The 23,706-nt window shown below is 42.1% G+C and overlaps 2 protein-coding genes across 5 annotated transcripts in view; one reads left to right on the top strand and one right to left on the bottom strand.

The window, feature by feature from the left end:
- The window catches only part of PLPPR1 (phospholipid phosphatase related 1), a 228,965-nt gene extending 227,175 nt beyond the window's left edge, over positions 1 to 1,790 (top strand). Inside the window, exon 8 of the mRNA XM_037140814.2 lies at positions 1,703 to 1,790. Coding sequence (XP_036996709.1) covers positions 1,703 to 1,735 — 33 coding nt within the window. The 3' untranslated portion in view covers positions 1,736 to 1,790. The remainder of the gene's footprint in view (positions 1 to 1,702) is intronic.
- On the bottom strand, positions 1,733 to 22,715 carry BAAT (bile acid-CoA:amino acid N-acyltransferase). Of its 4 annotated transcripts, none has more exons than XM_053656539.1 (5): positions 22,501 to 22,715; positions 17,413 to 17,915; positions 16,984 to 17,186; positions 13,426 to 14,032; positions 1,733 to 1,817 (listed from the first exon to the last, which is right to left on the bottom strand). In XM_053656539.1, exons 2-4 carry the CDS (start codon positions 17,879 to 17,881, stop codon positions 13,439 to 13,441), a joined length of 1,266 nt encoding a protein of 421 aa, XP_053512514.1. In that variant the 5' UTR covers positions 17,882 to 17,915; positions 22,501 to 22,715; the 3' UTR covers positions 1,733 to 1,817; positions 13,426 to 13,438. The 4 variants fall into 4 exon arrangements, with proteins under 4 accessions (XP_053512514.1, XP_036996705.2, XP_053512513.1 ...); XM_037140810.2 differs by lacking the exon at positions 1,733 to 1,817 and adding an exon at positions 10,248 to 10,436 and having other exon boundaries at positions 13,416 to 14,032; positions 22,501 to 22,714; XM_053656538.1 differs by lacking the exon at positions 1,733 to 1,817 and adding an exon at positions 10,248 to 10,436 and having other exon boundaries at positions 22,501 to 22,714.
- Positions 22,716 to 23,706: the final 991 nt, after the last annotated feature.

Raw genomic sequence — 23,706 nt, 5'->3', positions numbered from 1 at the left:
GGGGGAAAGAACACATTTTTTCTTTAACACGCATACAGGCACACAAAAGAATTCAATCTATGCTGAGACCCAGATACTCCAGAGATGCTAATTCAGCAATTCTGGGGTGAAAAATTATATTTAAGAAAATATTCCCAGAATGTGAATAGCCCCTTTCACACTAAACTTGTGATAATATCACAGACTTCCTATAAGTAGAAGACTTGGAGAGTTAAAGAAATCTACCCAGAGTCACCCACTTAGTTATCTTAGAGGGTTGAATTACTTTATATTTTCCTCTGACTCTTAAATGGAACCTTATAAACATATACATGAAATATTAACCAAAAAACAATTTTCAAAAATAAAGCGCACTATACAACTGAAAACATAAAAGAAGTTATTTTTCACATTAATGCAAAAATGCATCAAATCTTAGTTTTTACAAATATGGCACATCAAAACACCTTAAAAAAACACAAAATACTCAGTTTCTACAATTCGTAGCTGAGCTCTCAAACAAGAATCCAGAAACCTGTGATAATCATTTAGAGCTGTAGCCACAGTTTCTTAAGGTATTTGCCAATTCCATGGACCAGGGAATTTAAGTTCAAACAAAAGAGAAAGCTTTGGGCCTGCAAAAGGTGGGGTAGTGCAGTTGACCCTTGAACAGGGGGACTGAGGGGCTGACCCCCCTACACACGCAGTTGAAAATCCACAGGTAACTTTCGAGTCCCCCAAAACTTAACTACTAATAACCCACTGTAGACCAGAAGCCTTACCAACAACATAAAAGTTGATTGACACATATTTACTATGTTAAATGTATGATATACTATGTTCTTACAATGAAGTAAGCTAAAGAAAAGAAAACGTTATAAAGAAAATCAAAAAGGAAAAGAAAATCCATATATAGTATTTATTGGAAAAAAGTTTGCTTAGAAGTGGGCCCACACGGTTCAAACCCGTGTTGTTCAAGGGCCAGCTATCCGTGTAAACGATGTAAACAGAAGAGACCGGGGTTTATGAACAAAAAATGATAAAATTATGAGGAAAATGGGAAAAGCTGCAATTGTAGTAGGATCTTTTAACACATTTCCCTCTGTCATTAATAAGCAAACAAAATATAGTAAAGACATTGATAATAAAGTTGATCTAACGTGCATTATATACAAGCCTTCTAAAAACACATGAAATTATGAAAACAGACTACATATAAGACTACAAAGCAAGTCTCAAGAAATTTAAAAACCGATCACACAGATTATACACTCTACAAAAAAATTTCAAAGACACCCAAAAACAAACAAAAAAACCCTCTATACATTTGAAAATATTAAACTCACTTCTATATAACTCATGATTCGAAGAATAAATAACATGGAAATTTTTCAAAAATTAGAACTGTCCTATATTAAAAACATTACCTTACAAATAGGTGAGATACAGCTAAAAATTACTTTTGAGATCCTAAATGTTCATACTGAAATATAGTTGAGTAAACATAATACAGAGCAGAAGTATATAGGTAACAAAATTAGACAAAAAAATAATCTGGGGTTAAAAATCAGGAAAGGCAACAATTTGAGAGGCCGTGGAGACGAGAGGGAACCGCCCACGCACACTCGAGGAGAGAGGGAAGCAAGAGATAGTCAGGAAAAAAGCGAGTGTGTACACGTGTCAATCAACCGAATGCCAAGATGGTGTCTGCTTGTTTTTGCAGAATCACTCTGCTTCCATGACCGAAGTTACCTGAGACGGCTGCTGCGTCAGGAGCTGTTTTTGTTCAATCACCCACCAATTCGATACTTCCAGACACACAGTTGCTCGCTGTCAAACTGTGAAGACAAGTATTATGTTTATCTAGTTAGAGGCTAATGTTTTGTACATTTTTGTATGAGGAAGTGATGTAGCTTGCCCTGGTTTTTTTTTTTTTTGGTCAGCTTTCATATATTCATGCCAGAATTTCAAACCGACAGAATTTTCTTCTTGTTCAAGTGTGCATCGAAGAACCACATTTATTCAACCACTGATGTTGTTTTGTGATATTTGTACACAAACCTTCTTTTCGCAGTTTTATAAACACAGAAATAAAATTAGTATAACAATTCACTTTGATCTTTTATCACCACAGTTGCTGCCTCCTTCAGAATTTTTGAATATCCCTGAAAGTTACCTTTTGAGTTGCGGGGAGGACAATGTTGGTTAATGGAAAACCTCAAAAATCAATTGTGCAGAAGCAACATTACTTTCAACCAGAACCTTGTGTTCTGCTCTCTGCACATGTTATTGCATTCCAAGTTCAAGTGAAATGTTAATGCAGTCACCTAGTTACACAAGTGGCAGAAAATCCTGAATGTGAGCGGAGTGGGATTACATGATGGTTTCTTAGACAGTGGTCTCTCCCATCTAGGAAACCCAAGCCCTCCCTGGGATTATGTCCTTGGGCAGGTGGGCGACCCTGCAGCCTTCTTCCCCAAAGGCAGCCAGCACCAGCCTCCCCGTCAACTCAGCGGCTTTGTATATCGTATTGTACGGACTTTATATGAAAATGAATATTTTACAGTTTGCACAGTATTATTTTACAGAAAGGGTTTCAGAACTTCTACAACCCAGAGCCCAGAGCAACAGCTTTCCCTGGTGGCTTTTGATCGTTCTGGAATTTTAACCGCATCTCATTTTTCTAGCATGGTAATAACGGATATGTAACTCCTTCGAGAGGGGAGCCTCCTTGTCTGTACCTAGCCGAATGTTTTCTTGACACTTCCACATCGACTCTTCTTACCTTTTTTTTGTACATATTTTTTTTTCTAAAGAGAAGAAAACAAGTTATCACAAAATGTATTCTGGCTCTTGTCCTTTGTGTTAAGCTTCATCCAGCTGGGCAAAGGTGACTGAATTGTCTGAATGAAGTGACCTCGGTACATACTGATACTTCTCAGATCCCTGCCTGCTGAGCTGGGTCCTAAGACAGGTGGTACGTGTCAGCCCCATTGTTAGAAATACAGGTCTGCCCGGCTCCAAATTCCGCTCTTTCCACTGCATCTAGATGCCTTCGATGCCTGCAAAGGCTTTTCAGTGTGGTATGTCTGTGGTTCAGGGGTGGTATGGGTGAAAAAGGGCACCTGAGCAGGACGCGTTCTGCTTATGAGAAGGAAAAATTTGCAAGCTCTGGCCTCTCTGATCTTATATAAGCTACCTAAGTGTAATGTTGGACCATTTCATTCTCTAGGCATATTTTAGGATTTTTTTTTTTAAAGATAACACTGAGCACTCAATTCTATTTCATGTTCATAAGATATTCTGGAAAATGCTGTCAGGCTATATTGATTTTACATTACCCACTTCTTGTTTCAACGAGAGGCCATTTAAATGTCTGACTAGCAGATGGTATATCCAGAACTTGAGTCAAGCGGACAACATCAGTGTTATCCTTGTATTCCTCTGTCCAGTTTTAATCTGGAAGGACCTATTAGAAACGTTCCAAGATCTCTAGTCACAGACCCCCATTTTCTGGCCTTCGGCTTGGGGTGTATTGACTGAGTTATGCTCCACAGGACACCCACACTGGTGTATGTGGAATTAAAGGACATCTCTGGGCTCACGCCCAGGGGATCCCTGAGCCAGTTTGATTCCTTCTGTTATGCCTTGGCAACCTTGGTGTTGCCACTATTCAGCCCTAGGTTGCTTCACAAGCCTCACGTTGATCTTTCAAGTCTGCCCATTGAGATTCACTTCTTAGGGCTCGGGACCCCTCCCCACAGGCCTTCTACCCAAACAAAGCTCTGTCTACGTAGGACAAGTGGCCACTTAGCCTCAGAAAGAATCAACCTGCAGTGATCTTTTCTTCCTCTTTTTAAGGAAAGCTCCAAGGAGCCTGAGAAGTCTGCCTCACTGTGAGAGGGAAGTGGGAAGAAACAAAAGAAAGGCTAATGAACTGTGTTGACATTAGCACCCTCAGGGAACTATCAGCCCCTGAGGACATCCAAGACATTTTACTTCTTTGATTCAGCGCCCAGAACAGGGACTGACACAGAGCAAACAGTCAAAATGTGTCAAACATTTAGATTCCAGACTTCCTCCTAATTTGGCTGAAGGAAACTCGACTCATTTGGAATAAAGAGAATTTGAATGGTGCCTAAAAGATCCTAAAACTAAATATATTTAGATACAGGAATAATAAGGGTGAGGAGACTGTGCTCCGCAATCATGGACGTGTGGGTGCCTCTTCGGTAAATCCTAAAGATCTCCCCGGGGGCTGCGCGTCACTCTCCTGACTCAGAGAATGGAAACAGGCATAGCCCCTCCTCAGAAAGAGAGGGGGTGGGTATCCTTGGCATGATTTAAAGAACAGAAGAACCAAGAGTAGCATTTTTTTAAATTGACTTGATTCCCCTATTTTTTATTGTATTTTTTTCACCATTTTTACCATTGTATTTTACCATTGAACCCCCTTACACCTCCTATATGCAACTACCAGAACCTCTCAATGGTGTTAGATATCTTGGAAGCAGACACATCAAATACTACATTGCCCTAGTTTGTTTTAAGGAGTAGGTTACATTAAGGCTATTACACTGTTTCTGCCCTGATGAATTCAAGGTGTATACTAAAACTAGTCTCTCATTTAATATCATCCCTGGTACTACCATAGGAATTCTGTAATGGATGCCAAACCTCTTGCTTATACTCTTGTCCTTGAGCCAGTTGTCCCAGGATCCATTGATACATGTATTCACTGAGTAAGTATTTAATGAGCCTCTATTGTGTGTCAGGAATCATACTGAGAATGGGGAATATGCAACAAAACAAATGGACCTACTTCTTGCCCTCATGAACTTAGAGTCGAGTGGAAGAAAAGGAAAGCAACCATAAACTGATTAACATGTAATTAGTGCTTCAAAGAGGGACCTGATTTAGATAAGGCAAGCATAGTGTTATTAGGAAAGTCTTCTTTAAAGAAGTGACATATATGTTAGAATGAGTAGGAGGTGACTAGGCAACAGAGAAAAGCATATGAGGCCAAGGAAACAGCACGAGCAAAGGTCCTGGGGCAAGAAAGAGCTTTACACACGTGACGGAGTAAAAAAAAAGCCAGAGTTACTAGAGTGTAGTGAGAGACATTTGGTGGTGCTGGTGAGTATGTTGGGGACTTTGGAGGCCTTGTTTGTGGATTTTAGAGTTTGTCCCAAAGTTACAGGAAGCCCTTAGAGGACAGAAAGCCCCTAGTAAGCAAGAGAATGGCAGAATCAGTTTATATTTCTAAAAAGTCCTTCTGGGCTGCTTCTCTGTGTAGAATGAGCTGAAAGAAATCAAGAATGGAAATGAGACTTTCAATTAAGAGGTCATTGCATTGGGCAAAGCGTGATTATGACTTTGACTGGGATGGTGGTAGTGACGACAGAGAGGGGTTGCAAGGCTGTGGAAGACAGCTGCGAGATGGACGCAGCAGGATCCAAGCTGCCTGAGATGCGGTAGGACAACAGCTTTCAGGAACACTCTCTTTCTAGAGAACCTTTTCTAAATGGAACTCCCCTTCTCAGTGATGGATGAAAAGCTGAAAGGAAGAAGAAATTGAGTTTGACCCTGGTCTCCAGCCCATTGGCTCCTGTGGAGCCCAGGCCACACCACACCCACGGCTAGCATCAGAAATGACGTTGCCGAGAAAAGCAACACTGACACCACTCGAGCCTGGAGCCTCTGTCCTCAGTGTGGCTTGTCCATTTTGGTCTCCTGCGTGCCAGCATCTGTAGAAGGTTACATTCTATCGCCTTCCCAGGAAACCAAGGCCGCCTGTGTGAAGAGTGGAGGGTGGGGTGAGTGATGTGCTCTTTTGAGTTAGCCCCATCAGCTTTAAAGGAACTTCTGTCTCTCAATTTATCTCGAATATTGTGGAACAGAGAATAGCTCTTTTGTGGGGAACAGTGATGTTTAATGTTGTTATGTAAAGTCATATCTCCATTCAATCATTTTGTAAAGATCTTTTTTTTCCAGTTTCAAGTGAAGTTCCGCAGTCTTTCAGAATTGGGTAAATCCAGACTCATTGGAGTCAGACTTATCATACATAATTCTGTATTTAATGTTAATACTGCCTTCTTATTATCCCTCTCTGTAGCCAACAGAGTTTCTGCTTTTCGTGGGGACTGCGCAGTCAGGTATTTCCTCACCTGGACGTCTCTTCTGTCCTGTTCTTTGTCAGCCACGGGGCAAATGTGAAGGCAGGCAGGTGTCCCTCCACTCCAGCAGCCTGCCTTCTAGGGCAGGCACTCTCTGGTTCGGGATCTTGGGCCCAAGGATGTCCACAAAAAGGACTAATTAACTAGTCGTCAGCTGGGAATTAACTCGTCCTCTGAGGGATTTTGAGTGGGTTGACCTCAAAAATAAGTTTTGATGCATTTGGTAAAATCCGTCATACCAAGACCCGCTGGGTATGTATTGATTAATCTACCACTGCCCGATGAACCACTGAACTTGATGAACATGTACCAGCTCTACCCAGGTAACTTTGGGCTCATTGGCATGAAGCTGGAATCTAACTCTGTTCAAAAAAACTCTCTTATTAAATGAAACCAAAGGACTCTGATAGGCGTCCTTATAGGATTGTGAGCGATGTACCCCTTCATCGCACTTATTCCTCCTCATTCTCACAGCATCTTTGTTCTGGAACCTTCAACAATATATATTTTGAGATGCAGTTCAACTGCCGTATTCTCTACGACGCTCTTCCTGTGGCCAGAACTACCACCACCCACCTACTCGTAGTTCCGTAGCTTTTCACAGTAGCTCCGCCACAACTGTGGTGGGGGGCTGGTGGGGGAGAGGTGGGTGCAGGTGTCAAGGCAAGAAAGGTGAGGTTTCTGATTCCACCTGACCCTCAGGCAGGATTTCCCAGGACGGAAGCCACCACTCGCCAGGTCTGCACCTCACCCTCGCGGGGCTGAAACCAGGCTCTGAGCTCCTCAAAGGTGACCCATGACTTTGTGGCAGTCTGACTTATTACATGTAGCAGCATAAAACATTGAACCCATTTCTCCGTATAAGTACTTTCTGAAACCAATCTAAACTTCCTATGGGGCCTCTCTATACCACTGAGTAGAGGGAAGGAAAATAAACTTATTTTTTTAAAAGATTTTATGTACTTCTTTTTAGAGAGTGGAGAGAGAAAGAGAGGGAGAGAAACATCAGTGTGTGAGAGAAATACGCATCAGCGCACGCCCGCAACTGAGGACCCAGCCCGCAGCCCATGTGTACTGACCAGGAATCCAACCAGCGACCTTTCCGTTTGTAGGTCAGCACTCAATCCATTGAGCCACACCGGCCAGGGCTATTATATGTCTTTTACCTTCACTTTCTAATTTGTATGAGGAAGATGCTCATATCTGTACCGGTACAAGGCTCATACAGGCTTGACCATTTCATTTGCAAGCAAATTAACAGTAGGACACATGCCCAACCCACTAAGCTACACCATTCAGGTTAAACTTAACTTGCCAATTAAGTGTAATTGCAACTCTTCCCGGGAAACCAATTTCTTAATGGTAAAATCAGTCCCTTTGAGGACATTAACTTTCTTTCTCTTCATGTTATTTTTGTAACCATCCTAAAACTCCCCCAAGGCAAGTAAATAGAACTGGGACAGGGTTGAAGGGTGTGGGGGCAGGGGAGGGAAAGAGTAAAGAAATACAAAGAGAAATGCATGTCAATACATTTAAAAATGTTATCTCTAACACACTGTACTAAAACTAAAACATAAACTAAAAAACCACTTATTAATTGATGGTGGGAATTCTCGTGTCCAGAATTTGACCTCCCTTCCCATACCCCATCCTGGAACTGAGAGGTGCAGAACAGCGCTGTAACAGTTAGAAATGTTGCTTGGTGAGCATGAAATGCCAACAACAGCAACAACAGAAGTCAAATCATGTGTAAGGACATTCCAATAAGCCCTGGGAAAAGCCTACTACGCAGCCCTGGTTCCAGGGCCAAGACGGGTTTTCTCTGGTTTTCTTCTATCCGTGGGTTTTCTTCTTCTTTGTCCCAGTTGTCTCATTCAGGGCAACAATGGACATTCACAGAACCTTTCTTGCTGAAGCGAGAACATACCTCTGTTTGGTCTGCTTTATTTTTCTGTGAGTGTAGTAATAGCACGGTATTTGCAAAGGCCCTGTGCCTTTGGACTGGGAGAAAGCCTGTCTTTTACTATTACATCAGGGCTCCCCAGTTTCTGGGCCTCGGACTGGTACCAGTCTGAGCCTATTAGGAATGGGCCACGCATCAGGAGGTGAGCTTGAGTGTAATACACTTGAACCATCCTGAAACCATCCCCCGCCTCCAGGTCTGTGGAAAACTTGTCTTCCATGAAACCAGTCCCTGGTGCCAAAAAGGTTGGGGACCATTTACATAATACTTTTTTTTTCCTCTACCAAAGTCTTTTACTATTATGTGCTTAGCCAATCAAACTGAGAAATTGTAAGAACACTTACCACATTCAACCTCAATTATAGTGGAAGCCACAGTACAACAGGCAAAAGCTACTGCAACCTGGGTAGATACTGCCGCCAGATGGGTGAAATAAGTTATCCGAGTCTTGGGAAGAGACTGTAAGTTCAATCCTACTGGATATTTATCTCTACCACATGAGTTTAGGTAAATTAAGCTCTCTACCCATAATTAACACAGCTGTAATATGTAAATAATTCAGTGACAACCTATAATGTGATGGTTAAATTGATGTTTGGACCTGCGCCACCAGGTGTACAGACATCATTCTGAGTGTGTCTGTGAGAGCGTTTTGGATGAGATCAACTTCTGAATCAGCAGACTAAGTAAAGTAGACTGCCCTCCCTGGTATGGTAGGGCCCCATCCCATTGGTTGAAAGCTGACTAGGACAAAAAGACTGACCTTCCTGCAAGTAAGAAGGGACTCCTCCTGCCTGGCTATTTGAGCTAGAACATTGGCCTTTTCCTGCTTTCACACTCAGACGGAAACGTTGGCCTGCGTTGGATCATGGGCCTGCCAGCTTTCAGAATGGAACCCTCATATGCGCTCTCGTGGTTCCTAGGCCTTCAAACTCAGATTAGAATTATACCATTAGCGTTCCTCGGTTCCAGCTTGCCCGCTGCAGCTCTTGGGACTTCTTGGCCTCTATAATTGCGTGAGCCATTCCTTATAAAATAACTTCCTTTCTCTATATACATTCTGTTGGTTTTGTTTTTCTTGGAGAACCCTGATTAATACAGATTTGGGCACTGAGAGTGGTTAGTAAACAAATATAATAATGAGACCAGCTACTTGCTCTTAATATCACTGGACAAAATGTAGAAAGAAAAGGATGGACTCAGGGATTTTAATTCCAGTTTATGTGCTCCATAAATAATCAAAAGCATCTATGTGTGCTCTGAAGAATATCCTTATCTCCTGTAGCCACAGGACTGAGATTACTAAAAATCAAACCCAGAATCTTGTCTTGTGACTGGCTAAATTACAATGTAAGTTGAACTCCCAGCCTCACCGGGTGCCCACTGTGAAAGTGAGGGCACTGAATGTCGAAGGCATGCCATAAAGTCGATGTGAGAATTAAATCAGATAATTCATGAAAAGCTTCTAGCACAGCTCCTAGTATACAGTAAACACTCATTAAGCATTTTTGTGTCTGTGTTTCTGCAAAATAGGTGTCTTATTTTCAGCTCATCTCTAATCAGGAAGTGGCTCTACTCACCATAGGAGATTTCACTTCTTCACCCACTATCCCATCATCAGAAAGACAGTGTGATACAGCCCTGGCTGGTGTGGCTCAGTGGACTGAGTGCCAGCCTGCGAGTGGAAAGGTCTCCAGTTCAAATGCTCAGTCAGGGTACATGCCTGGGTTGTGGGCTAGGTCCCTAGTGGTGGGAGTGTGAGAGGCAACCAATCAATACATCTCTTGCCCTTGGTATTTCTTCCCCTCTCTTTCTTCTTCCCTTTCCCTCTCTATAAAAATAAATAAATGAAATCTTTAAAAAAATGTGCTACAGTTACCTCTTACTACCATATATAATTCTCAGCTTATGTATATTATGTGATCTTACAAAACTTTAAAAGGCTAATAAATAAATTCAAGATGGTTATTAATTTTTAATTCCCCTTGTTCAATTTTTTTAAAAGATTCGGTTGTGCAGTTTTTCCTTCTATACTGCCTCAGTCCAGATCCAGGGGAAGCTGGGATTCCCTGGTGGGCAAAGTGTTCGTGATCATGATAGTCTTCGGTACAAACGACAGAAAATCCCACTGCCAACAGCGTAAACAAATAAGGAAATTTATTGACTCCAATAACAAGAAATCCAAAGGTTGAGAAACTATGGAAGCAACATCATTACAGCTGCAGTTCCATTTACTTCTCTGCAGCTCATTTGACTCAGACCTTGTGTATCGCTTTTGTTCTCAAACTGGCTCCTCTTGCGGCCCCAGTATCCTCAGCCTAAGGACAAAACAAAATCCAAAGGGAAAAGCTGCCATCTCTTTGTTTCTTAAAACAAGGAAAATGTCCCCCTAAATTCCTAAGTGTCTCTTTTAGTCAATTTCCATTATCTTTAGATGTCTCTGACATCTCATTGGCCAGAATAATGTCACATGGCCATGCCTACACTCATCACTGGATGAAGAAAAAAAACCACCATGATTGGTCTACACCAATTAGCACTCACCTGTGGGGGAATTGTCCAAGCACAGGAGCCTGCTTGGGTTTTATTAGGAAAAAGGAAGGTTAGGCTGCCAACAGTATATGCAGCAGAGATTTATAAACCAATGAGACTTTCTACCAGAAGCAATAGGAATCCGTGAGGAGCACATAATAAAGAATGAGAGAGGAAAGCTCCCAATCATGTTTAAAACATAACTATGAAACATCAGAGTGCCAAGCTTAGGAATAAATAAAACCCAGACCCTGGCAGGGCTGCCAGGTCCAGAATTATTAATTATTTGTGTATTCAAAGGCACATAAACTGTTGCCTTTGAGGTAGACTCTCCACCCACCCTCCAAAGGGAATAGGGTAAAAGTCACTGGGACTCACATATGCACATAAATAGGAAGATGACAAGGGTTCCACATTTAATTTAAGTGAGAGGGACTTCTGCAATCAGCTCAAGAATACATGGAAGGAGAGAACAGCTTAGAGAATCAAAATGTCTGGACAGTAATCTTTGCCCAGGAGTTACAGAAAATGCTTGAAATATGTCAGAAACCAGAAGGGCACCTCCCCACCTCCATTTTCATTTGTTACGAAAATAATTAGGGGAAATAGGAAAAGCAGGTGGGGCAAACTATGCCATTTGGCAACTCAAAATGCTAGTACTGGATCACGTTTTTGTTCATTGTCCACTAAATGGACATGTTCTTCACTGGATGCTTGGCTTATCTCTGTACCCGTAGGTAAATCTTTATTGTCTAAGTCAGCATGGTGGTCTCATTTCCTATGCTTGTGATCATTTTAGGCATGAACATGAGGTATTTTTTGGCCCATAGCAAAATAAAATAGAAATCATAAACTCACTCCTGGTCATAACTTGATGGACTCTCAGAACATCAAGAACAAAGAGAAAATTGTCAAAAGCTTTCAGTAAAGAGGAAAAAACCCATAAAGTAGTAAGAATCGGGTTTCTCATTGGCAACCATGGATGCCAAAATAAAAAAACCAAAGTGCTAAGAGAAAATAATTGTTAACATCAAATCCTATGTGTATAAAAATTACAATTAAAGAGTGAGAGCAAAATATAGAAAGAGGCACATGAATCTTTTTAAACAATAACTTGAGTTTCTCCTTTGGAAAAATAGCCAAATGGATGATACAGCCAAGAATTAAAAAGATAGGTTGTAGGAAATGGTGAGGAGCAAAGAAACGATTAAAGCACAGTCATGTTAAATAATTATTGATTGTAAAATAATCAATAACCTGAGCCCTGACTAGTGTAGCTCAGTTGGTTGGATATCATCTCACAAAGCAAAAGTTTGCCAGTCCAATGCCCAGTCAGGGCACATGCCTGGGTTGCGAGTTCAGTGCCCGGTCAGGGAGTGTAAAAGAGGCCGCCTATTGATGTTTCTTTCTTACACTGATGTTTCTCTCCCTGTCTGTCTCCCTCCCTTCCCCTCTCTCTAAAAAATAAATCTTCTTCAAAACTCAGTAATCTGAAATGAATGCAGAAAGATGCCGTGTTTGCTGAAGTGCTTGTCTTTGTGAGCAGGAATGTAAATACATTGATTATATCTCGTGGGGTTTTTTTGACTTTTTTAAAAGATTTTACTGTATTTTTTCATTACCACTTACTTCCTTATACCGCTTCCCCTCACTGCAATCACCACACTGTTGTCCTTGTCCACAAGTTCTTTTTCCTTTTTTGCTCAATCCTTCCGCCCCCTAATTCCTTCCTGTAGCTGTCATCTGCTCTCTCTCTATGGGTCTGTCTCTATTTTGCTTGTTAGTTCAGTTTGTTCATTAGATTCCACATACAAGGGAAATCATATGGTATTATTGTAAAGAAACAGAACTTGATGAATCAGGAAAAAATCGATTTGATGGATAAACCTAAAGCTGTTCTTGAGAAAGATCAACAAAATAGACAAGTATTTAGCAAGTCAGACTGAAAGGAAAAAGAGATAGCATGCAAATAAACAACAAGGAATATGTGAAAAATTATAAGAGAAAAATGTGTTCCAGAAAATATGGGTGAAAATGTATTGTCTCCACAATAAATTTCAAAGCTAGTCAATATGAGAAGGCACAGTTAGTTCCTCAATGAACGTAATTCACCACATTAACAGATTGAAGGACGAAAGCATTATGAAAATTATAATAGCTAACTCATATAGGAATTTCTGTGTGCCAGGCACTGTTCCAAGTACTTGAAATACATTAATTCATTTAGTTTCAATAAATGCTATGAAAACACTTGATTAAATTAAATCCAATTCCTGATTGAAATTGTAATAATATCTTTTACAAATAAAAAGAAGTATTCCTATTCTTAAAAAAGGCAGTTAAAGTATCTACTGGCAGTCCATGGCAAGCATGACACTTGATGGTGGTGTTAGGGCTTTTCATATCAAATGTCACAAACTCAACTCAAAATAGTTTAAACAGAAAACATATTTCTACAAAGAACTTCAAAGTTCCAGGGAATTCATCTAGATTGGCAATACCTGGATCCAGTCTGGGGTATAAAAGATTATTGTTTGCACTAAAATAGCAACACATCCTGGTGCATATAAACTAAGACTCAATTTACAAAAATTCAAAGTACGTACGATTTATCAGAAATATTCCAGATGTACCCACACCCTGGTCCTTTGATTTGGACCATTTTTAGTCCAGTTCATTCAAGATGACTGTGACTAGAGAGAAATCAGGAGAGCCCCCTCTCCTCACCCCATCCCTGCCTTTTCCTCATTTTTTGGTCTCCCCACCTTATCTCACCCTTAGTTCTTGCTCACAGGTGGCTTCTGGTTTGTGTGAGGTGTTGCCTGAAGAACTTCTGGATCTCTCCCCAGGCGTGCTCCTGGGCAGCTGCGTGCGCAGCAGGGTCCCCTCCCCAGAGCAGCATTAGGAACCTGGAAGTGCTCCGTGAGGCGTAGCAGAGGGGCATGTAGGGTGGCTCTATGAGGTGGCCAGCCCCGGGGTAGACCAGCGCCCTTCCATTGCTTCTCCCGTGGCTCTTCAGCTGCTCCAAGGCCTGCTTAGCATGTTCTTTACTTTTTATAGATTGGTCATTCTCTCCTATTATGAAGAGGATCTGACCCTGAGCCTTTTCAATGGGCAACACGCTCTGCTGATTCACTTTATCCCGGGGGTCTCCCCGGAAGTGGAGGAGGCTCAGGGCCCCCGAGACATCAGTCTCCGTGCGCTCCATATATGATGGGATGGGTAACATAACCAGATCCTTGTACTTGAATGGAAAGTCAAAGATCGCATTGGCCCCACTGATGCAGACAGTGGCTACCACCTGCTTCAGGAAGCAAGCCATGGCCAGCCCAATCTCTGCACCTTTGCTCAGAGATAGGACTCCAATTCCTGGCCCTTGGATCTGAAATACAAAATAAAGGGAACCCATTACAGGCCATACATTGAGAAGGGGCAGCTAGTATGATGGACAGTCAGAAAATGTGGGGTGGGGGTCCTGGCACTCAGGTTCACCAGCTTCCGTGACTGAGAGCACTACCTGTTGTCTTATGGGGACGATAATATTACCTTCCTGGCAGGACTGTTACTGAGGATCAGCAAAGGCAGACTTACATAACAGCCTAAAGGATCCAGGGATGGCAGCAACATTTGCCATCACAAGAGCAGAGGCAGGTTAGCTTTCTGAAGAATCAAACTCTTCTCTCCAGCTAGGAAAAGAGGTCTCCTAGGTCCTTTCAAATAACATGTTAGTGTAGTTCATATTGAAATAGCATTTTGCAGCACATTCATAATCCAAAGGCTAATCCTAATGAGAAAAGATTTGGATTCTACCAACAGGCCAATTTCTGTACCCAGTCCAACAGGAAAAGTAGTAGGTGGTAGGAGGGAGTCCTTCCTTCTCTGACAGGCTGAAGTAGCAGAAAGTGGAGGGGAATCTGAGAGATGAGGGAGGGAAGGACCGGTATTCTGGACGGAAAACAGCAAAGACATGGCCACCTACTAAGTTTCCTTTTCTCACAATTGTATTCTTAACATCCTTTGTCATCAGAATCACCTGGAAAAAAAAACTTTTGAAATTAGAGCTTTCCAAGATCCAATTGTTCAAGTTTCTACTACAGATGGGCTGAGGAGGCCCAAGAATTTGGTACTATAAAATATTCCCCAGGAAATCTAGTGTATATCCACACTTGGGAACCACCTGCTTGAGGAATAAATAGTGGAGTGAAAGAGAAGGAACGTAACTGGAGATAGGAAGCTGATTCAGTGCAGCTGCAACATCACAGGTGAGCGATGATGAGGCAGCAAACTAAAACGGTGGCAGGGAGGGTAGAGAGAGTGTGATGTGTTGAGGAAGATTCCAGAGTAGAATCCAAAACACTTTGGGATTGGTTGAGGGTGTGGGGAAAAGAAGAGGGAAGGTCCCAGATAGGCAATGATGACAAGGTGGATTCGTTAGGTTCACTGTACACTAGACGAAGGATTTTCAACTGTGTGCCACAAGAATTATTAAAACATGCAACACCTGACTACTGAGTCAGGGGTACTGACCTCTGTTCCCTTAAATTGCCAAATTCAAACATGAGAACAGGCAACACGACAGTAGCCATCTGGTGAGAATGAGTCAAAACGATATCTATTTTTGGTCAGATTACAAAATGTATATATTTTGGGTGTGGTACAGAATTTAATTAATCAGTTTATGTGTGCCATGAGATGAAAAAGCTTGAAAATCACCATCTAGACTCTAGGCTAGGTGCTCTACACATATTATCTCAGTCAGGCCTTCTAAGAAAACTGAGATTCAGTGAGTCTCAGCCTCACTCAAGTTACAGCAGTATCAAGGGGAGAAGGGAGGAATTGAACCTCTTCTGCTGACTGTAACGCCAAATTGAGTTTTGACAATTGCCCTTTCTCCCCAGACAATGCCACAAGTAGTTAAATCTGAAATGAAAAAAAATAAGAACTTGAAAACATTTTGTATGGGATTTGATTCCTTTTAGGTAGTGTTTTCAAAAGAGATACAAAGGCTAGAAAAATCACACGTGTGCTGCTGCTGCTGCTGATGATGATGGTGACATTGAAGATGAAGATATCAATGTGCTCCAATAGGAAACCCAGCTCTCCGCCTTGAGAAGAGTGAAGACTCTCCAGGGAGACAAGGATACAAGGCAGGGAGTGAGGATGACTTAAGGTCTGGAGCAAAGACATGGCCAGAAGGGCTCCATCACAAGCCATGTGGCTTTGGCACATTGCTTCGCCTGACTATGCTTTCTCATCTGAAAAATGAGGATGATGTCAATAATACTCATTTCACAAAGTTATCATGAGCATCACTTACATGAGATAGTATATATAAAGTGTTCAGCATAGAGTCTAACAAAGCTTAATGTTAGCTGGTACGATTATTCTACCACTGTTAGGTTGAATAATAAGAAATACAGTAACTGATATTTGAGTACTTTTTAACTAGAAAAGGATAAGTTAATATGGTTCAACTTAACGGAATGTCAATGTTGACACCTGACTATCTGCTGTTTATCCTTAAGTATCTTTTTTGAATCATTACCGCAAATACCAGTACTCTGTTGTCTAATAAAGTGAGCTACATCAGCTGATATTTAATTCCTAGAAAAGACCTAGGTTATCCAGTGTACTATTCCAGTCCTTATCAAACTTGAATGTACATACGAATTAATTACCTCGGGATGTTGTTAAAATGCAGATGTTGATACAGAGACAGGACCTGAGAGTCTACCCTCGAAGGCTCCTAGGTGATGCCGAGACCTCTGGTCCAGGGACCACATTTTCAATAGCACAGTGTCACTTGACAAACAGATCTAAAATCACCCTGCCTTTCCCTAGCCTAGCCCCTCACATTGAACCCTTACTTAAGATTCTGCTCCTGGATCTGAAACTCAAGAGCTAATGCAGCCAAGTCAGGTGGTGCAGCTAAGTCAGTTTTGCTGATAATCCTGCTCTGCTCTCATAGCCCAGCTCTTATTTTGAACTTCTGCATTGTTCTCAGTCTCAGGACTCTTTAATGAAATTTATGCCAGCATCCCCCCATGCTGAGATAATCACTGAAGTCCGAAAACATGTCAAGCCTGAGAATTGGTGGCTGATTTGAGACTTCCACTCTCTGTTATTGTCCTCTTGATGCCAGTAGGCACTGAGCTGACCTCTCGCCAGCCCCACAGTCCCACAAGGTAGACGCTGGCATGCCCCTTTGAGTAGTAAACTCGTGTGTTGTGCCCAAGTCGGAACAGATTGGTAAAACGGGCAGAAGCGACATCGGTGATACTTTTCGTCCATTGCTATAAGGTGGCAAGGTAAAAGGAAGAGTATTTTAAATACCTTGGGATGAGCTAGTAAGAAATTGACGGCTTCCTCAAAATATTCCATATCCACCTCCACCAGTAGTTTGGGCAGGTCTTCATAGGCAAAATATGCTAATGCCAGGACTGCAAAGCCATGGGCAGCCAAAAGACTAGCTCGGAATTCCAATAGCCCCCCGGTTCCCCCGTACAAATCGATGATTCCAGGGAAAGGGCCTTCTCCTGAGGACAAGAGAGAAGAGAAGGAGATTAGAAACAGTGAAGAGAGGGTCAGGTGGACAGCACAGTCGAAGAAAAATGAATTCCATCTCCACACACCAACACACAAGGGCAAGTGAATTTTAATAGATTGCAGGAAATGCTAGCTCTCCAATACTTGGTGCCGTCTCTTTTTGGGTTCCCCTCCCCCATCAACACTGTTTTCTCTACCACCAAATATTAGTCTCACCTGGGGGGAGAAAAAGGGCTCCTCGCAGGCGGCCCTCTCGGATCTGCACCCGCTGCATCCCTGGGCGTCGGAACCAGCGCTGCACCACCTGACTGGCACCGGGCTGAACCATGGCCAACTCTGGGATGCAAGCCGAGTTGTATATGTCCAAAGTGACAGAAAAGGGGCTGTTCATCACATCCTTCTTAAGCAGCCTCATGAAAGGCTTTTCAGACTTCAGAGACCAAAAGAGGCCCATTGGATGGACCCCTACGTAATCGCCTCCTAAGGAAGGAGCCTGCTTCAGGTCCAGCTCACCAGCCTCATTAGCCCTGTAGAAGGCTTTGGACTGGAACAGATTTCCTCTCTCATCCTTCAGAGATGCCGTGAGGGTCACCAGCTGCATTGGAGGCAAGCCGGTCGCTCGGATGTGCACGGGCTCATCAGCAAGGGCACTTGCTGGGGTGGCTGTCAGCTGGGGCATTGGCATCTGGCCAAGGGACCACTGAGTGGTGTTTTCTGCCCTGCAGTGGAAGAGGAGACTTTGAATTGGAGCCCTAAATTCTGGAGTAAAGGTCCAGACAAGGCTTATGTTAGGTCTAGCCAAGTTAGACTCCTTGGAGTCAGTGCATGGTACGCAGAACATTTGGAGGAGGGAGAGAAAGACGTGCGTTATTCTCACTTTACCCAGGAGGAAGCAGGTTCAGCGACATGGTGAGTCTTATAAATAATTAATAGTAAACTGGAAATTCAAGCTAAGCCTGGCACCACAGCCTCCCGTCTTATCCATTATAACAGTGTAGTAAATCTTAGTTTTGTGGTTTTAAGTAAATTGAGCTTGAATTCCTCAGTGAAGACAATACCCATATGACCAATTCACAGGGTATTTGTTAGCACCCAAAGGGGCAATCGTGATCAAGGGTTTATAGGAAGGATCTGTGCTGCTTTTCGGCCCCCAGCCTCCCCGGGCTGCAGTTACATAAACAAGAAGTGTATTGTGGGAGTGTCTGTGATTTTCTCTCTAATCCCACCCTGCCCTTTTCACAGTTCCTATTATTTGTTCTTTTTAAGAGAAAATAACATTGTATGATCTTGTTTCTGCTTTTATGCCTTTACAAGGGAGCGATAGATGTAAAAATGTTGTTTGTAGTCAAGAGACCATAATATACATTGGGTCAGTTATTTTTTTATACTCAGCTCAATTATAAGGAAAATTGGGGGTGTTCCTTTTTTCCTTCCTTCTTTCCTTCCTTCCCTCATTTTTTTATACCTCATTTGTCAAAAGGATTTGAACTATCTACAGATAAACAAATACAGAGTAAAATAAAAATAAAATAAGATCTGGGAAAATGAGAACTAGAATCAGAGGCTTTGAACATAGAAAACCTGGAGCATGAAAAGTAGAGCATTTCATGAGCTGTGTGTTTGGCACTGAATTAGTGAGAGCCGCGGGAAAGAAGGCAACCTGCTCAGTTTTGTTGTTCTAATTATTCTCATAGAGACAGTTACCAGCTTCGGAGGGGCGGGGGGCAACAGAGTGAGGTCTTTCCAAAATTTAGCTCTAAAAAGAATGTCTCATATGAGACGTTGACAAAGTATGTACTATTTTTTCAGTAATATCTTTACATACATTGTGGTAGAAAGTGTTTCTTCAGAAAGCTCGATTCCCCAAGGCATCCTTAACTTCTTATGGGGAAATACAAAATAAAGGCTTTGGGGTTTAGATTTGTGAGTAGAGAAGCTTCTGGAGAAATGAAACTGGCTCTGGCAGGGACAAAAAAGCAACACCCGGCATTCAATCTTTTGCTGTGGAAAGAGAGTCATTAGAGAGGCAGGTGATGGTCAAGGGGCAAATGCCTTTTTGAACTTACGTTAGAAGTGATTTTCTGCAAAGACAACACCCCCACCCAACCTGATCCTTTATCAACAACCAGGATTACTGACCATTCTGTGTACACCAAAACTCAGGGTCAATGGAGCAGTTTTGAATTAAATGAGTGATTGTGAATGTTTTTTCTCAGTACTGGGAAAGTCCTTGAAGAAGGGGGCATCAGTTCAAGTTCATGGGCCTTACATTCATGTTAGTGAGATGAGACCATGTTTTTAAAAAACCCCACGTCCCCTGCAACGTTTTGATGGTCTGTAGGTATTTTCTGATCTGATCCTTCCGGTAAGCCTGTGTATCTGCTATTTCCTTTGTCCCCCTCCACAGGGATCGTGAAGAAGGGATCATTGATTTCCCCTGTTTGACATGTCCTTTCCAATTATTGTTATTAGTCTCCTTCTCAAAACTTCTATACAATGTATTGGCTCAATATAGATTTTATTTTCAAGTAGAATTAATTTGAATTGCTTACCATATCCACTCCCCAGCATGCATCCTGCCTCTGGTCTACTCCTCCCTAGTGAACTTGCAAAGTCCTCAAGGGCAAGAATGATGTGCTAAAACTTTAAGGATCCTAATGATACTCATGTATCACACAATGTACATACTCAGGAGTTAGGAGATTCCTGCCTGATGGGCAGGAAAAAAAATAATAGCACCAAAAATGTAATAAAAACACTGTATTTATACAGTGCTCTTGTAATATGAAATGTTGAGGTTTCTTCCTCTTTATGTGAGAATTGCCTCCTAAAGCCCAGAGATGGACTGAGGGCCGTATACAAAAGGGCCGTGTTCAGTTTGTTGAGTCCATTTTCATTTTTGGGTGCCAAGTCGGGGCGGCTGTTGATGGTCAGTGAGTACTATATTGAAGGGGGAAGAGGATAGCAGATTGATCATGCTTGCCTCTCCTTCCTGAATTACCTACTCCAACTCCCCTCAGGCGTGGGACAATAAGTTAAGAGAGTAAGCAGACTCTATTGGTGTAACAGAAAATCAGAGAACATTTTGCAGTCTATGAAATGAATTTGTACACATGGCAACCCAGCTGCACACTGACACTTTGCTATTATTGTAAACATTGCACAGTATGGATGGTATAAGAAGAGCACTGTAATAAAAATTATTTTTAGGGGATTTTTCTCATTTTGTTATTTATTATACCACTGTTTCATATTTTAATAAGCATTTGCATTTTACAAATACCTGTATGGTCCTATATGGTGATTTTTTAAAGATAAATAAAAAATGGAAGAAGAGAATTGAAGAACTAGGGACAAGTCTGATAAGATTAGTGATGGAGAATTGCCATCTTCTGACTCATTTCACAAAGGACAGCCAAAAAAACCCCACTCTTCACAACAAAACTACTGATTTATTTATGTCAGTTGGTAATACAATTGTCCTGCTCCCCTGTGCATCTTCTTTAACAAGCAATTTAAAAAGGGAGCAATGGCACCAGGAAAATTGAAAAGGAAATCATGTACTTCAACCATTTGACAAGTAAAAGAATTGGTTATTTTAAATGGTTATTGAAGTTATATTCTCCCCTGATTCCAATTTTTCCTCTAACTGCAAACAATTTTTGAGCAATGGCTGCCACATTCATGTAAGGGTAACGTCTACCACCTTTGGCCTAGCACTGAAGATCTTTTGCATGGGGGTGGCTCTGCCGTAGGACTCTGGAGAACTTCCTTGTGTCCACAGGCAAAGCCTGAACCACTGTATGACTTAAATGAGGGTGGAAGGCCTATGCTCTACCCAGGAACAGTCCTAAGACAGGCAATCTCTAGAGGAGGCTTTGCAAGATGGTTTCCTCACATGTCTGTCCCTGTCTTATGGGAGTTTGCCATGGGGAAGTTCTCCGCCCCCCCCACCTCCCTGCTTTCAGAGCAGCATAGGACTTTCCATCTCACTCCCACACTCCTTTGAGGCAGAGCTGCGGGCTCTGTGGCCATTTCGCTGCAGGCGAGAGTTGACTACTCAGCAACAGGGCATGGCACAACTGTGTGCAAGTCATCCATCCCCTTTTGTTTTAGGGACAACCTTTGGGCGCATGAGACAAGGACCCGGAGAACTGGTGCCTGTAGCTTTGCTTGTCTTTACTATCTTTGTAATAGGTTGTCTGAATTTAAACGTGGCTCCTTATATATTTACAAACTAAATCTGTCAGTCTTAGCCACATGTAATTAATTAAATTTCAAGTAATTAAAAATAACTAAAACTCTGTTCATTTGATTAAAGTCACTCTAACCAGATTTTAATTGTTTAGTAGGCACATATAACTAGTGGCTACTACCTTGGACAATCTAGATAAGACCATCTCTATCATCATAGAATATTCTATTGGACAGCATTACTCTAGGTTATGGATTATTTCTCAAGGGCAGGAAATATACTTTGTTCAATACTCTGTCTCTTGGTTCCCCAAAAGTGTCCAGCACGTATTAATTGCTCCGTGTTTGAAGAATGAAATGAAAGAATAAATGAAGATGAAAAAGCAAAAAAAAAAAATTTTGAAATTTCTCAGAAAAAAGAGTATAAGGAAGAAAGAATAAAAGCCCAACTGAATTTTGATACCCTCTCACTGAAGTTGAGAGACTCCTTCAAACCCAATATAAAATTTATATTGGGCACAATAATATGTGCCGGAGCTGTTAGGGGCTGAAAGCTTAATGCCATGTTGTTGAGCAGGTTCCAGACCACCTCCAGACTCTCAGGGGGAAGTGAGCCAAGTCTATGCCCCTGGGAGAACTTGACCTGTTCAGAGGAAGGGCAGTGAAAAACTGTCAGAACACCAACTGAGATGCCGGCAGGCAGAAATCAAAAAGATGAAAGGGAGCAAAAGGTCATCCCCAGAAGTTAATGTTACTAATCAAGAAACAAAAATTCCATTCCTTTTAGGAGCCTGACGCCTTTCTTTTTTTTTTTTTTATCACCAGCACTTCCTACCCCCTCTTTCCCAGCAATAAATCCTAGAAAAAATTCTTGAGTCCAGAAACAATCTCTCCATAAATTCACATTAGCTAGACCGTGATTTTAGTAGCCGAGTGAGCAATAAACCCTCATGGATGTTAAGCAATGGTGCCACCGAGGACCCTGCTTGCCTGCTTGAGAGGAAACACACGGAGCAAAGTGAAAGCAGCCTTCCCAGCTTCCCTGCCACGAAATCAGGAAGCTGGCCTGTCCTGCGAGGCCACGACAGCCCTGATTCTCCAAACACTCACCCTGAACTCCTGCTAGAAGCAGTCCGGAGCAGAGCTGTAAGCAGAAAGCTCTGGGCACTTGCCTGTTGTTCCCTGATTTGTAACAGCCCAGCCTACACTGTACGAAGTACAAGTCGTCTACCCAGAAACGGCAGGCAGCTCCTTCTTTTTAAGTTTCCAGCGACAGGATTGCCGTTTTATGCTGAGAGTCTGGGCAGAGGCTCAGTCTAGCTGGTGCGCTTTCAGTAAATATGTTTCATAATAGAGTCTCGTATTTCATGACCCAGTTCTTGTTTTGTTTGGGGTTTTTTGTTTATTTGTTTTTTATTTTGGTTTTGTTTTTATTTTAGAGAAAGAGGAAAGAGGGGAGAGGGAGAGGGAGAGAGAGAAAAGGATGTGAGGGAGAAACATCAATTGGTTGCGGATCATGGTAGGCCCACCATCCAGGTGTGTGTCCCGACCCATAATCGAACCTGCAAGTTTGGTGTGCAAGGCGATGCTCCAACTAACTGAGCCACCCAGCCAGGACCATGGCACTGGTTTTTAAGACTGTTCCCTTGACTCCTCCTTTCCAGTCTCAGCTCTACTCTCCTTTGCTTCAGTTCTCTCTGTATCCCCTCCTCTAAGTTTGTGGCCTCTGAAGCAGCTGCCTTTTTTAGCACTTTCTAAAAAGGCAAATCCTAAGTATCCATCTTCAGAGCAGTGTGGGTTTAAGACTCACTGGAAATATCCGGGGGGAGACTTTGTAAAGCATATGATTATCTAACCACTATGCTATATACATGAAAACAATGCAAAATAATATTAAATGTACAATGCAGTTGAAAAATAAATTTAGAATTCTCAAAAAAAAAAAAGACTTTCCTACGGAGTCAGCTAAAGATCCCTGAGCCCTGCCCCTGGAGATTCTGACTTAGTAGATCTGAGGTGAGGTTCTATGGAGATCAGTATTTGAAACAGATGTTAATCCATTGCCCGGTTTGCGAACCACTCTCCCAAGGGATGGTAGGAGCCTCCCAGAACCTCCCCCAGCACCTCTGAAATGCTTCCCCCAGAGCCTCTGAAATCTGCCCTGTTGTTAATCCTGTCACTCAATGCCCATTGTCAGAACATGCAAACGATCCAACCTACATGCTGTACTCTGTTTCCTGGCTGTGAATGCCCTGAGGGAGGGAACCGTGTCTTTTAATTTTTGCTTAGTTTGTGGTCAGTGAGGTGTAGTTAAGA

This window comes from Artibeus jamaicensis, unplaced genomic scaffold (assembly GCF_021234435.1).
Source record: "Artibeus jamaicensis isolate MK-2021 breed Jamaican fruit bat unplaced genomic scaffold, CSHL_Jam_final scaffold_1964, whole genome shotgun sequence".
Classification (NCBI taxonomy): domain Eukaryota; kingdom Metazoa; phylum Chordata; class Mammalia; order Chiroptera; family Phyllostomidae; genus Artibeus; species Artibeus jamaicensis.
This window is presented reverse-complemented; position numbering and strand designations above follow the sequence as displayed.